At 36.0% G+C, this 16,060-nt stretch overlaps 1 protein-coding gene across 2 annotated transcripts in view; it reads left to right on the top strand.

Annotated features, from left to right (window-relative positions):
- The first annotated feature begins 476 nt into the window (after positions 1-476).
- The window catches only part of LOC126717928 (uncharacterized), a 42,366-nt gene continuing 26,782 nt past the window's right edge, over positions 477-16,060 (top strand). The window contains exons 1-9 of one of the 2 annotated variants that reach the window (XM_050419924.1): positions 477-737; positions 1,346-1,955; positions 2,044-2,168; positions 2,256-2,350; positions 2,460-2,696; positions 3,422-3,512; positions 10,823-10,874; positions 12,563-12,628; positions 14,632-14,780. In XM_050419924.1, the coding sequence (XP_050275881.1) occupies positions 1,372-1,955; positions 2,044-2,168; positions 2,256-2,350; positions 2,460-2,696; positions 3,422-3,512; positions 10,823-10,874; positions 12,563-12,628; positions 14,632-14,780 (1,399 nt within the window). In that variant the 5' untranslated portion in view covers positions 477-737; positions 1,346-1,371. The remainder of the gene's footprint in view (positions 738-1,345; positions 1,956-2,043; positions 2,169-2,255; positions 2,351-2,459; positions 2,697-3,421; positions 3,513-10,822; positions 10,875-12,562; positions 12,629-14,631; positions 14,781-16,060) is intronic. The other variant, XM_050419925.1, reaches the window with a different exon arrangement.

The following is a 16,060-nucleotide window of genomic DNA, read 5'->3' as shown; positions in this document are numbered from 1 at the left end:
ATTTTTTTTTAAGTTTTTCATATCCAGATATATATTTTCTAGTAGACATTTCTAATTAAACAATATATTTATAAAGACTAAAATAAAAAAATAACTTTCAAGTGTAGAGCAAATGAGAAATAGAACTTGATTTATATAAAAAGTATTGTTATAGTTTCACTGAATAATAACAAGTTTTTAGCAATCTCAACCTACATAAATTGAAAAAAAAATTAAGTACAAGCATAACAAAAATTTAAGCACAGCCATAACACTGACACAAGACTTATTAATAAGACCCACCCACCAAAAAAAAAAAAAAAAAAAAAAAAACAAACAAACAAAAAACAAATCCTATCTATAACTAAAAAAAAAAAAAAATGCAGACTTAAAAAAAAAAAAAAAAAAAAAAAAAACAAAAAAAAACCTTGAAGGCCCAAACTTAACGCCCAGTCCAGGGAGGGTCCAGGCAGCCATAATGATAAACTGATAAGTGATAAACAAGTTACAAAACCAGCCAGGGAGCGCCCAAACAAACAAAGTTATCTTAAGTTCTTAACAAATAAAATGCAGTGCCCTGTGCCCAAATATTTATAATTTTATACCTGATTCCTGAACCTCAGAACCTGATACGGTGAGGTGAGGTGAGCAGTTGAGACTTGAGAGAGGCGGAGAGCAGAGAATCAGAGAGAGGCTGAGGCGGTTCAGCTGGAGACTGGAGACTAGAGAGAGGCGGAGAGCAGAGAGTAGAGAGAAAGGTAAAATTTTTAGGGTTTTGAGTGGATTTATTTGTTTTGATTTGTGATTGTTTTGTGGTTAATCTCTTAGATCGGATTTGTAGTTTATCTGGTTGATTTTTGGTCAATGATTTTGTTTAGAACCAATGTTTAATAGGATTTACCAAAATTTTTGTTTTTTTTGGTTAAAAGGATGTGCCAGATTATTTTTGTAATTCATTTGAAACTAAATATATATATATATATATATATTTTTTTTTTCCTCTACTAGCCGGTTGGTTCTTTTCTAAAATTTTGGGGCCCCCTTCCACTTGGGGGCCTTAGGCAATTGCCTAACTCGCCTAAGGGAAGGGCCGGCCCTGATTCGCATGTGTTATTATAAATTATTACACACAAAAAGGGAAACAGAAAATGCAAAATCCATTGAATGCATTTTGTAATTAATGGTTTTTTTTTTTTTTTTTTTTCAATGATGTGTGTATGTATGTGTTTTATGCCTATGTCTACAAAGTTTAACCAATGAGAATTATTTATTTATTTCAACCAATCTGAGTAATGGGTTGAATTTAGAATTTTCAGAAAAAAAATTTGAGTGTTAAACTAATGGGAGTGTGTACAATGCGGCGCAGCTAGAGTTGAAAAATTAGAGGTGGCGATGTATGCAAGGAGATTAAAGTGTGGGCATCGGAGATGGGGTTCAGTGTTTCAGCCGTCCAAAGATTTTACTAGGCCAAACTGTGTGGACCGTGCTTCTTCTCAGTCTTTGAGTCGTGCACCTATAGCGAGGAGCCGCTCTTCACATAATAGTACGATTAGAAGACATTTTTTAGATTCTATTACATCTCGTGGTGTTTTAGGTGGTAGTAGTTACAGTGGTTTACATGGAAGGCTAAGTACGTCTTTAAAGAGTAGTCAGTTACGTGTTTATAGTTCTAAAGGTGATGGAAGGAACACAAGCGAGGAGGAACATATACCTGTCAAAGATGGGAGTAATATTGATAAGGGAAAGACTCGGCGAGAAAAAGTTAGGGAGGATGTGAATCGTTTTGATGCGCATGCTCGACTTGGGGAACAGGATCAAAGGGAGTGGCTTAGCAATGAGAAGCTTGCTATTGAGAATAAGAAGAAGGAATCACCTTTTTTGACCAGGCGGGAGAAGTTCAAAACGGAGTTTTTGCGTAGGATTGTGCCGTGGGAGAAGATTTCAGTATCCTGGGAGACATTTCCTTATTACATTCAGTAATTACTACATGTTCATATCTTTTGACATTACTTTGAATCTTGAGTGTAGGATATTCTTAGTAATTTTATTTAATTGCTCTTATAGTGAACACACCAAAAATCTATTGGTGGAATGTGCTGCTTCTCATTTGAAACATAAGAAGTTCACTACTTCTTTTGGTGCTCGGTTGACGTCTTCAAGTGGAAGAGTACTGCTTCAGAGTGTTCCAGGTTGGTCATTGACCCTATCCAATTTTCCAAGACAACTGCTTGTGTATAAATTTTCTTATTAGAAGGAGGAATATAATATTTGTACAGGCACTGAACTTTACCGTGAGAGATTAGTTAGAGCGCTTGCACGTGATCTACAAGTTCCCCTGCTGGTGCTTGACAGCAATGTTCTTGCTCCTTATGTAAGATCAGTGATAGTTTTTTTATTTTTATCTTTTTATGCTAATCAATTCTTTACTCTGTTTATCATAATTGGATGTTTTGATTGTTTTTTCTGTTTTATTGGAGCAGGATTTTGGTGATGATTGTGCATCAGAGTCTGAATCAGATGATGATGCAGAATCTGGGGAGGAGTGTGCTTCAGAATCAGAGGTTGATGATGAAAATGATGCGACAAATGAAGAAGATTGGACTAGCAGTGGTGAGGCAAGTGCAGATGGTAGTGATAATGATGAAATTGATGTGCAAGCAATCGCTGAAGCAGCCCTCAAGAAGGTTATTCCGCACAGTCTTGAAGAATTTGAAAAGGTATTGGCTTTTTTGTGGGGGGGGGGGGGTTACTTAGGTTCAATATTGAGCAGTAGTCAGTTTGCCATAGCTGAAAATTTAATGTGATGTAACACTTTAAAATATCAAGTGCGTCATGCCATTGGACTATGGGTTTGTTTAAAGTTAATTTCTGTCAAAAGTTTTTCTCTTCCTAATATTTTAAGAGCTGAAAGAGTTGAAGATTTTGTAATTACTGGAATTTGAATTGTGTTTTTATTCCTAACATTTTAAGAACTGAAAGATTTGAGGATTTTGTAATTACTAAAATTTGAAAGTGTTTATTTTATTTTTTATTTGTCCATTGTAGTTGGTTGCTTTTAGAAGAAATTAGGAATAAAAAAGGGATCATGAGTCAAGTGTGCAGTAGAAATTTGATTCAAATATTTCTGGCTTGCCTTTTTCTCTCTTTCAAAACTACAAGAAATTTAGGACCTCTGATTGTGAAGAAGACAGATTAATGGGTATTATTATCATGTAATGTCTCTTGGCTGCATATATTCATAATGTGTGTGTTCTGCTATAGTTTATTAATTCAAAGTAATGATCTCATGAATTCCTTTCATTGTTGTTTTGTTGTAATTGGAAGTCTTTGTTATGCTTTTGCATGGTCTTGAATCACTTGCAGTAGAATTAGGGAATCTCAGTAATTGATATGGACCACATTCTATGATCTACTCTTCATTTTGGAATTACATTTGTGGCAGAGGGTTTCTGGAGATTCTGAGAGTTCCCCTGAGTCGTCAAAGTCTGAGGCTGTTGAGTCTTCTGATGACTCCAAACGACCACTTAAGAAAGGTAATATGTTTTTGATATTTTCATGATAAAACTAACATGTACTGTAATGTGCTTGATGTGCTTGTTTTGTTACTCAATATTGTATTTTTTTAATTTCTTCCAAATGTGTGGGATAAGTATATGGCATTTGACACAAAATCTAAACCTATGATGCACAAACACGGACACGAACACTGACACGGTGATACGGTAATTTTTGAAAAATAAGGACATGACATGGCGTGGACACAGCAATTAAATAATTAATTAAATTTTATATTTAAGCATATTTTTTAATATTTTTAGACATAAAATATGTTTATGTCTAGACATAAAATATTTTTTCACAATAGTTACATTCGAAAGTAACATTCCCACCACCAACAGTTGCTTTTTCTAACTTAGTAACATATTTCCATAGAGCAACTGATTCAGCTGATTTTTCACTTTCAGTATTCATTTTAGTAAAATCACCTACAATATTTAACTTTAATAAATAAATAAAACTATAGCAGGACACACAAAAACTATAGCAATAACAACATTATATATGGTAGTAACAACCAACATCATTATAATTTTTAATCCCACTCTCACCCAAATGAGTATTAAAAGTAACCCATTCACCCAAATGGCCAAATATCTGGGGAAAAAAAAAAAAAAAAAAACAGAGATAAGCTTAGAGTCATAAGAAGTCGTACTTGACCTGTTGTCCATGCCAAGAGAGAGAGGGATCGGAAGGGACAGAGAGAAGCGTCGACATCTATGGAGCTCGCTGATCGGCCCGATTTAGCTCTGGCGAGGGACAGAGGGCAGTGGCAGTGGCAGCGGGTAGAGGTCAAAGACTCAGAGGGAGGTTGGGTTGAGAAGTGAGAATGAGATATGGGTTTCAGTCTAATGACTTCTTAGACTCTAATGTTTTAGGGTGTATCACAAAATCAATGGTATTGGTAAGTCCATTTGTCAAAATTTGTGATTTTTTTTTTCTCACTCCTGGCGTGTTGGACTCGTTGGAGCCGCATCGGAGAAAAAAAAAAAAAAAAAAAAAAAAAAAAAGAGACACTGCTGGGACACTGGAGTCCGGCGAATCGTACCGATTCTGGTGTCCGACACGCGTTGGACACCGACGCGTCGCCAAAAATGCCGTGTCGGTGCAACCTAGATCTAAACACACATTATAATTTGTGTGTGCAGGCATGTGTGTGTTTTAGTCACAAGATTTGTCAAAGGTGGGTAATGCTCAAAGTGTGAACAAACAGTTTGAGAATAGACAGGATTTGGTATAAGACCCTGTTGAAGCTTGGCTATAACAACTTTCATCTAGCGTGATTTTCTAATATGTAAATTTCATTAAAACAAAAAGGATAGAAGGGTGCCTCCCATATACACCCCTGTTGAAGCCTGGCTATAACAACTTTCATCTAGCGTGATTTTCTAATATGTAAATTTCATTAAAACAAAAAGGATAGAAGGGTGCCTCCCATATACACAGGAACTGTACAATGGTACACCAAAATTAAATGCTAAAAGTACTTTGATAGTCTTATGGAATAAAAGCTTAGGTCACGAATAGATCTTTCACAACCCTCAAAAGTCCGAGCATTCCTCTCCCGCAGTCCTGCCAAGGAACCCACATGAGGCAATGGGGAATCATACTCCAAATCTCAGCGTTGCAACACTTGCTGAACTTGCCTTTTCAACTACCTAAAAGCTCCACAACACCTTTTGGCATATCACAAATACACACCAAACAATGAAAAAACCATGCACCAAAGCTCGAGCTACCGTGCAATGGGGAAGTACATGATCAATGGTTTCCCCACCCCTCTTTCACATGCAACACCAATCTATAACAACTATTCTCCACATTTGAAGGTTATTTGTCTAAGAATTTTCTCCAAAGCTGCTGCCCATAGGAAAAACCTAACCTTTATTGGAACGTTAGGCTTCCATAGACTCTTCCAAGGGAAAGACTAATGAGGGGGCAAGCTTAACACTCCATAATAGGGCTTAACCTCAAAGACATTTTGAGTGGAGGGAGTCCAACAAACCCTATCCATTCTGCCCAGAATAAATTAGATCCATAAAAGACGAAATCAACTTTGTTTCCCAATCCTGGACAGGCTGGGCGAACAAAACTAAAATCCCATTGGTAACTATCCCCTACAAAGGATAGAACGTCTGCCACAGAAGCATCCTTGTGACTAGCAATACGAAAAAGCTCCAGAAACCTGTCCCTTGATGTAATCCACCCACACCATGGGTGCTAGAATCTATAAGGATCCATCTTCCACCTTGAGATTCACAAACCTTTTAAAAGCTAAAACTCTTCCAACCCTTCCTAGTGTTGTTCCAAATAGCTCCATTATATCTCTCTTCAAACTGGAACTTTTATATTTTGTGCCGGACCACCTGAATTCTGATATCTAGCTGTTGCTGTGTAGGTCTCCTTCCATCTATTTCTTAACATTACCACAAAAAGAATAGAGGGAAATTTATTACAGGGAGAAAGGGAGATAACTAGGTTCAAGTTTGTTTAAGATCCTCATCTCTTCACTGAATAAAAAGTTGTCTCAATTGATTCTTTGATAAGTAGAAAGTGGACCAAATTGATATATAATTTTTACTTTCAAGTTTGTTTGAGGTGAATTTTGTTGCAATTCATGCAATTGAGACGTTCAAACATGTGCACATACATGTGTTTTATATGTATCTTTATGTGTATGTCATGATGTATGTATCTTTATGTTAGATGTATGTATTTATCTACTTGCTTGCCTTACTCCCTTTTCTTTTCACTCTGGTGTGTATGTGTTTAACTTTTTGTTCTTTGTTTTTTAATAGGAATATTGTTATTTACTAGCTCCATCTCTTTGGCTTAGTGAGATTGACTTCTAGTAATAGACAGCGGTTTAAGAATGTTTCTGTAATGCATGTTAATGTGTTATTGTACACAATGCCTATAATCAGGAAAATGAAGAAGGAATGTGAAACTTATGTATAAGCAGTGTGCAAGTCCATGCTAGAATTATGTACAAGCAGCCTGCAAGTCCATGCTACTTGATTTGATGATTTCAAATCACAAGATGCCTAAACAGTGCACTATAGTTTTTGCTTCTCATTCAGATTCTTTTTGAGAACTACATGCTTTGCCTTTTCAGTTACTGAGATTCATTCAAAGAATAAGAAAACTAAGAGATAAACCCAAAGAATCAGCATTTAGGGGTTGCTTGGAGTCAGCACCAAGCAAAACTTAGGCATAAGCATCTAAGGTGTCAAGTATTGGCACCCAACTATTGGAAAATCTCCAATCTAAATATCATTAATTAATCAATCGTCTCCTCAAATACAAATAAGCCAAGCTCTTATATAGAGTTAGAGCTTCTAGGAAATAAAGAGATAAAAGATAACAACTAATTAAAACTAATCCTAATTGACTCACCACTCCATCTATCTTTCCCGGTAGTGTATGGAATTGCTTCTAATAGAGAGGCATCGGTGGCCTCGTCTCTCGAACGGTTGGGGACCGAGGCTCGGAGAAGTTGGAAGGTTCTTTTACTTAGAAATCCAAATGACTGGGAGACGGGTGTTGTGGATGATTTCCTTCAAACTCTGGGTTCTAATTTACCTCACTCTGAGCAAGGAGACCGCATGATTTGGAAATTGTTGAAGAAGGGGGTTTTTGACATCCGCTCGTTCTACGATAAGCTCCGAAGTTCCCTGCCTATTATCTTTCCTTGGAAAGGTATTTGGAAGGCTAAGGCTCCTACACATGCCTCTTTCTTTGTTTGGACTGCAACTTGGGAGAAGATTCTTACAGGGGATATTCTGTGGTGTAGAGGCTTCGATTTTGTTGATTGGTGCATTTTGTGCCGTTGTAATGGGGAGATGGCGAATCATCTGCTTCTCCATTGTGAAAAAGCTTATCAGTTGTGGAGCTTGGTTTTTAGATCCTTTGGGATTTCTTGGGCCTTGCCAAGATCGGTTGCAGATATGCTTTTCGGTCGGTGGAATTGGTTTGGAAACCACTCATCTGGCGTTTGGAATCTAGCTCCGTTGTGCCTAATGTGGTGTATTTGGAGGGAGCGAAATTGGCGTACTTTTGAGGATAGGGACAAATCCGATGACTAGTTGCTCGCTTATTTTAGTGGCTCTCTTTTTGATTGGTCTAGGGTTTGGGGACTCACCTCTAATGATTCTATCCCTATGTTCCTTAGTTCTCTTCTCTGTAATTAATTTTCTCTTTGTTGTCTCCGTTTGTTTTCTTGTTTTTTTTCTTTTTCTTCTCTCTTTTTGTTTGTTTCCTTCTCTGTATTCTCTGTTCTGCCTTGTGTTTTCATGAGGTAGCTTCTTAATATATATCTTTCTTACTTATCAAAAAAAAAAAAAAAATCTGAAAATGTAAATTCGAAAATAATTTTGGTTTTGCTCTTGCATCATACTCTCCTAGTTGGAGAAAACTCGACCTTGAGTTTTACAGTGTTGAAGAATTAGGATCACTTGCGTCAATTCATGAATCATCTTGGGAAGCACATGGAATAGAAAGAACTTGATTTCCACATTGTTTACTTCTGGAATTGGCACAAACTTATCTTGAACCATAATATCAAGCTTTTCCATGTTATCAAGTTGTAGATCTACATGCACCATGGAGGATTCTATGAGTATATAGACTTCTTGTTGTTTAAGCTCTATACACTTCTGGTTGACACTTGCACTTCATTGTCAACATCAAGCTTAGGTGGTACTTGATTTCCCTTCATTTGAGTATCCAAGTTTTCATTAGATTTCCTAAGTCTTGGTGTATGGAAGATTCTTCATGAGTGAGTTGAGCATTGTTGCACTGCCGTATACTTTTTCATTGATCTTGTAAATTGCCATTGCCATGAGAAGGTTGAAGTAGATCCTTGCAAAAATACTGTGGGAAAAATTCAATACAAAGATCTTTCGTTCTTTCCCAAGTAATTTTAGACCAATGGCATCTAAAGTGAAGGCTCTTGTAATGATTCCAGTACTCTAAAGCTCTACCAACAACTCTTGTTTTGGCATGCCGCATTTTTTGTTTGTCATTTGATAAATGCACATTTTCAAAGAATTGTTCCACCTCAAATATCCAAAATTTGAAAATCCATGGGTCTTGATTTTTATATCCATAAAAAATAGGTGGTTGGACTGCCACCATTGTGCACTAAAAGAACAAATCTCTACAGAAAATTGATAATTGAACCTGAACATGCAGAGTGGAGGTGTCACTGGGACTGGCCATAGACTTGCACTATCTTCCATAGCTTCAAACTAATATAGTGGGCTTCACAAGTTGGCTTCTGGGCTTGATATGCTTTGGGCTGTATTTTATTTATTTATTTATTTAAGATTGGATTTATTTATTTTTTAGGGTGATGGGGGCAGGATGGTTTTCTGATGGGTGGGTGATTGCTTTTCTGGGTTTCCTGCAGTGGTAAATGACGATGAGGTTTTTTTTTTTTTTTTTGAATGTGGATCTATATGCTTTGATTGATGCAGGACAATCAAGAGAACTAAAAGATAAACCCTAAGAATTAGCACTTAGGGGTCGCTTGGAATCAGCACCAAGCAAAACTTAGGTATCAACACCTAAGGTGTAAGGAATCAGCACCCAATTATTGGAAAATATCCAATCTGAATATCATTAATCAATCAATCGTCTCCTCAAATACAAATAAACCAGGTTCTTATATAGAGTTAGAGCTTCTAGGAAATAAAGAAATAAAAGATAGCAGCTAATGAAAACTAATCCTAACTAACTCAAATACTAATCCCTATCTAATCTCAAATCTATTCCCTATCCGAATAAAAGTCTACAATTATCCAATTTCCTATGAAAGGAAAAATTCTAAAATACAAAAATCTGAAAATGTAAATTCTAAAATAATTTTGGTTTTGCTCTTGTATCACCATGTCTTACCCTAGGGGAAAAAATAGAAAGGAAAAATGTTACCATATACAATTTATATCCGGGTCTTATTATTTTTTGGTGTGCTACTGGTGGAGTTGAAGCTACTACTATTGAACACCCTTTATGAATGGATAGTTGCTAGTGTCTGTTTTTCTTTTTCAAATTTATTAGAATTTCCAGGTCTTTTCATTTTTTCATGATTTCTTGGTGTATCTCTTGTATACTTCCTGTGAACATGGGCCCCTTGCGCTCTATGAATTTGTTTACTTATCTTAAAATTTTTGGTGCGCTGCTGGTATCTTTTAGTAAATAGGGGACAGCTAAAAAATTGTATCTTTGATCGGTAAAGATAAATTTTATTAAAAAATGGTTTACATGCCTCTGGGTACACAGGAAGTGTACTAAAACAGATTAGTAAAATCAGCGGAAAGAGCCTTAATCCAAAAATTTAATGAGCGGGGAAAAGGAAAGACCGCACATCACAGACAGCCAATTGTACAAAGAACGCAAGAAAAAAAAATTGGACTTCCTCCCTTGGGAGGAAGTTTATTATCCCTTGGCACATATTATTCCCTTATGGCTTGGTATGCTTTTCAAGTAATACTGAGGGTTAGAATCTGTTCCTTGAATGCTCATTTCATCATACTTTTTGTCATGTGTATATGTGTATGCAAAGGAGGTAGTTGTGAAAGTGGAGGTTACTGGGAAACATTGAGCTTGTAGTGTTGGTATTGATATATGTGGGGGTCTTGGAATGATTGACGTGGAGGTTACTGGGAACATTGAGCTTGTATTGTCGGTATCAATATATGTGGGGGTCTTGGAATGATTGAAGTCGGTGCGATTGTCTAGAAGTAAATAATAATGTGGTGGTGGTGGTGTCTTATGTGGTACTGGCGTGTCTTATGTGGTTAATCTGGAAGGAACGCAATGCCGTACATTTGAGGACATTGAGAGACCTATTGATCTTTTGAAGTCTTTGCTAGCTAGAACTTTGTTTGAGTGGTCTTGTATTTGGGGTTTTACGCATTGTATTTCCATGTTTGATTTCCTTATTTTTGTTAGCTCTTCCCTTTGATTTGATTGTATTCGATTCAAGTGCAGTGTGTTTATTATCGTAAGCACATTGTACTTTTCTTATAAATAAAACTCTTATTACCTATCAAAAAAAAAAAAAAGTGGTGGCGGTGATGTTGTATTTTATGTTGGAGGTGCTAGTGTTGATGAGATGATGGTCTGGTGTTGGGTTCTCATGGTGTTTTTGGTGTTAGCTAAGATCTGCTTACTGCAGCTAAATTGAAAATAAAATTTTACATTATTTTTTTTTTATTAAAAAAAATTATAGTCTTTTTTCAATTGCTTTAATTAATTACTTTCTCGCTTCATCTTTTTCCAGGAGATCGGGTGAAATACATTGGGCCATCTGTAAACATTGAAGCGGATAACAGGTCATAAGTTGATCCTTGTCTGTGTTTTCTCCATTATGCCTTCATTTATTTAAGGTTTAGTTTCTTCAAATATTGGAGTTCACTTCTGAATCTAGTTGGTGTTTCTTCTATGTATTGCAGTACATATTTACTTTATGAAATCTTATTGATCATATAAAATACTAGAATCCAAAATCTTAAAATTTCATATTTGGTGTATAGCCAAATTTGATTTAAATCCCATTGTTTTGAATCATCACAATGTTGTTCAATATATAGGAATTTTGAAAAGGAAGACAAAGGTTTTATCCATGTAGTTTTTTGGACCTGGGTATTTTATTCCTCTGTGCCTATCCCACATTGTGTGACAACAGGCCATTGGTTAGGCAATCAAGATAAATTAATTGTTCATTTTGGCTGGTCAATATAACTATAGGCTTTATTTAGATAGAGAAGATTGAAGTTCTAAAAAAGGAACCATTTTTATATCTTCAAATAAGGCTCAAAAGTTTGGTAAGTCTCTTTATATATGAACCTAATTGCATTTAATTTGTAGATTTTTTTCATTCTTTAGAAGAAGTAGATCCCAGATATGTTTGTTTACAGACACGTACACACACTCACACAAAGAGATGAACTGTGTCAAGTCACAGAATGTTATTGATTTCTAATCATCTTTTTCTTGAGGCTGGGGATTTTTCCGAGCTGTTGGGGTAGGTTCTCTTCAACTATATGGATGCCTTTGCTTTAAGTAGTGTCATTGAATCTTTATAGTCACATCATTTATAGATTCATTGTGATTTTGTATATAATTTTTTCTTGGTGTAATTGTTTAGGCTTCTTTGTGTCCTCTGTGCATGGAGTAGTCTTTCTTTAATAAAATTATTCTTACCCATCAAAAAAAGGTTTACAGAACGTCTGAACCCTTGTGCTTAATAATAATTTAACACATTCTAATATTGACGTCATCATTGAATTGGTAACAATAAACATTGACCATTTGAGCATTGTTTATCATTTATCTGACACATTTTCCTCTGTGCAAACTGCAAAGTTTTCTTTGCGTGTTGTGAAGTGACTATATTCCTTGATTTTATTGCGGGAATTTACTTTCCTATTTTTCATTTTATGTCTGCCTCCCCTCAGGGTGGGGATCTTGTAAAGAGGAGCTTCTTTGTGTCCTTTGTACATGAAGTAGTCTTTCTCTAATAAAATTATTCTTGCCCATAAAAAAAAAGGTATACAGAACCTGGGTGCTCAATAATAATTTACATGGATCCTAATATTGATATGAGGTCATCATTGAATAGGTAACAATAAACATTGATCATTTGGACACTGTTTATCATTTATTTGACACATTTTCCTCTGTGCAAACTGCAAAGTTTTCTTTGCCTGTTGTGAAGTGACTGTATATTCCTTGATTTTATTGCTGGAATTTACTTTCCTGTATTTCATTTTATGTTTGCCACTTTGCCTCACCCCAGGGTGGGGATCTTGTAAGGAGGAACCATGAATTTGCCAACATGTGGAAACAAGAGAGTGCTATTCTACTAATTGGTTGGATTTGAATATTGTGACAAATGACTAACATGCTGTGTGGGAGGGTCATATGTGTGATCTATCTTTTGAAACCCTTAGCATGATCTCTTCACCTGTGAATACTGAGTATACCCTCACCTGACATCAACATATATAATTTATAACAGGATCATATTGGGGAAGATACCAACATCTGAGGGTCCAAAAAATGCTTATACCATTATTCTTGGCAGGTGGGTTGGTAAGTTGTCTTGATGTATACAAGAAAAACTCTTGGCATTTTCATGGAACTTTTTTGGTCGATGGTTTTTCTTCTTGAGGATCTAGTTGTCTCTTTGATGGTCGTTAGCTGTCATCCAGTGATTTGGAAATAGATTAGTTAAAAGTACCTTAAAGATTCAGTAGTTCTTTCTATTGATGTTTACGTTGGCTGTAGTATTTCAAGAAGTTTAACTCTCATTCTATGTATGTCCATCAATAGGAGGTGGTATCTTGTGTAATGGTTGTATGCATCTCTCTCTCACATTGGGGTGGGTCCCATACTTGTTGGGTCCATCCACCCCCTTGTGGGAGGGATCTTGTATGCAACCATTACACAAAATAATAAATCCCACAATATTATATATCCCATCAATAGATAGTAAATTTTTGTATACTCCTTATATTTTAAGTTATTTCCAGTGCAGTGTGACACAGGACAGATTTAGGGAAAATCTAAGTGTTGTGGAGAATTTGGGATTTAGAATAGAGTATGATTTTAGAAGAAAGGAGGGTTTGTACAATGAATCAAGTTTGATTTTGGTTGGTTTGGTAGGGAACATATATACTATTTTTAGGTTTTGGTAGGGGAAAGGAATTGGTTTCACTTGCAGTAGCAAAGAAATGAGAAAAGAGTCTTGTTACTGTTCAGGGGCTTTGTGGATAGTGATGTGAACAGTAACAGTGCACCAAACAAATGCATGCACACCTATGTATTTTTGTATGTGTGTAAGAGCTCAAAAATAAAGATCCTGTAAAGGCATGCTTTTGTTAAAGAATCTAATTAGTATTATAAGAATCAGATATTGATAACTTTCTTAGAAATCCCACCTACTTAAAATTTTGGAATACATAAAACTAAAAAAAAAAAAAAAAAAAAATAGATTATTTGGTGCATTTTTTAGTACAGTGGTTGTGTCAGTATTTCTGAACCAAGTTAAGTGACTGCTATTTCCTGGGAATTTTATAATGGCCTTTTAAAGGGTGATTATGGTGGAGTGGTTAATTATTTATTTAATAGTTACAATGAGGGTGGAGGGTTTTAAACCTTGGACGTCTTTGTTGGAAACGCTAGGAGGTGCCAGTTGAGCTACAAGGCTCTTGGCCTGGCGGAGTTGTTGATGGCAACAGTAGATTTTTCATGTAGGTGCTGAAAGTGATCATGCATTTGTCAAGTTAAATAGGAGATTTGGTGAGGTTTGAATTGAGAGCTATCTATAGTTTACCATATTTCTTTTTCTGCTGGATCATCTTTTTTGTTCTATGAGAAAAGTGATCATTGTCTAGTGTTCTTTCAAGGTAAGATGTTTAGTGAAATGCGATGACATCTAAATCTCTTAAATGTATTACTCTATGTATGTCAAAGAACTGATGGTACAATGGGGGATATGCAAAAGCAGTATACTTGTGAAAATCTTGTTTGAGTGAATTTCTGATATTTTTGACACTTCAATGGTTTACATTTTTGGGAATCATCTTCTTATTTTTTTATTTTTATTTATTTTTATTTTTTCACATGATATCTGTACATACCATTGTGGGTTACTATGCGATTTCTGTGGGGATACATCTAGTTCAAATATGCATAATTTTGAGTGAACTTCGATATTAAATGTGTATAATAAAACATGGCATCGAAAACCAATACTTTTAGTGAAGCATAGATATTGATAGAGGATACATTTATAATTATGTTGATACAGACAATCTTGAAAACAAAGAATACTAATATGTTGGGGTACATCTACATTCATATAAGCACATACCTTGATTTTCTTGTTAAAACTCTGTAGATCTTAGTCTATGCTTTTTTTCCCCTCTTTTGTGGGAGCTGATTTTTGGTGTCATCATAAATCTATGTCATTTGTTTTAGGCAACAAAATTTAGCACTGTTCCAAGTGCTTCTTTTCTTATTATAAGCAGATTCATAATATCAAATCTTCTTACAATCATTAATCAAAGTTTGGCATTTTTCCAGGCCTTTATCAAATGGTCAATGTGGGGAGGTATATGAGGTGAATGGTGATCGAGTTGCTGTCATTTTGGATATTAGTGAAAAAAAAGCTAATGATGGAGAAGAAGAGAAAGAAAAAGAATCTTCAAAACCCCCAATTTATTGGATAGATGGTACTTAGTTTTATTTATTTATTTATTTTTTCAATTCCTTATCTCTGGCCGGCATGCATCATTCAATTCAATGTGGATGAACTGGCAGTTATGATATGTTTGGATGTCTTAAATTTGTTGTGTTTTTTATTTATTTTATATTTACTTGATTTTATACAATGATGCTCGTGCTATAAAGCTATTCTGTTAGCAGAACCATTTTGGTTTTGTTGATTGATGGGTATGATCAAATGATGGGTAATTGTTAAAAGTTCCAATTGAATTCATGACTTATGAAAGGATGGTACCTATGCAACACACATATCTCCATGTTTAAATTCTAATTCTTTAAGAGACTCATATCTTTTGTACTATAGTTTTTATTTTTTAAGAAAGAAAAATAATTTATTAAAAAAGAAAAAAAGAAGAAGAAAATTCTATGCTACCAAAGAAAAATCACCTGAGCATTTATTATTCCCCTGGAGGAAGCTAAATGCAATAAGTTGACCATACTTCGTAGTTATGGTTTTAAATGCCATCTCCTGCATCATTATTTTGACCAGTTTTGTTTGCGCATTGATTATTCGACAATTTGGATCCTCCCTTTTTTGAACTAAGGAAGGTTATTATTATGGCCTTTTCTTGTGACTGAAGATAATTTGAGCTTTAATTTTGTTACTATTGTAGTACAGTCTAGGTTGCACGGACACGCCATTTTTGGTGTCGGACACCGGAACAAGTACGACTCGCCGGATTCTGGTGTCCGGCGAGTGTCCTCTTTTTTTTTTTTTGTTTCTCCGACACGTGCCGACGCTGCGCCGACACGGCTTCGACGCTGCTTCGACGCGTCCGACACGCCAGTAGTGAAGGAAAAAAAGAGAGGAAAATCACAGATTTTGAGTCTGAGAAGTCATTTTGAGAAACCCACCTCTCAAGTTCTTAACCCACCCTCCCTCTGACCTCTGCCGTTGCCCTCTGTCCCTCGCCGGAGTTAGATCGGGCCGATCGGCGAGCTCCATAGGCGTCGAGTGACGCCGTGCCCTGTCCCTTCCGGCGATCTCTCTCTCTCGGCGTGGACAACAGGTCCGACCTCCTCTCTCTATCCCTCATTGGAGCAAGATCGGGCTGATCGGCGAGCTCCATAGGCGTCAAGTGATGCCGTGCCCTATTCCTTTCGACGATCTCTCTCTCTCTCTCTCTCTCTCTCGGCGTGGACAACAGGTCCGACCTCCTCTCTCTGTTTTTTTTTTTTTTTTTCCTTCGGATTTTGGTGACTCAATGGTAATGGGTCTGTTACTCAC

This window comes from Quercus robur, chromosome 3 (assembly GCF_932294415.1).
Source record: "Quercus robur chromosome 3, dhQueRobu3.1, whole genome shotgun sequence".
Taxonomy (NCBI): domain Eukaryota; kingdom Viridiplantae; phylum Streptophyta; class Magnoliopsida; order Fagales; family Fagaceae; genus Quercus; species Quercus robur.
This window is presented reverse-complemented; position numbering and strand designations above follow the sequence as displayed.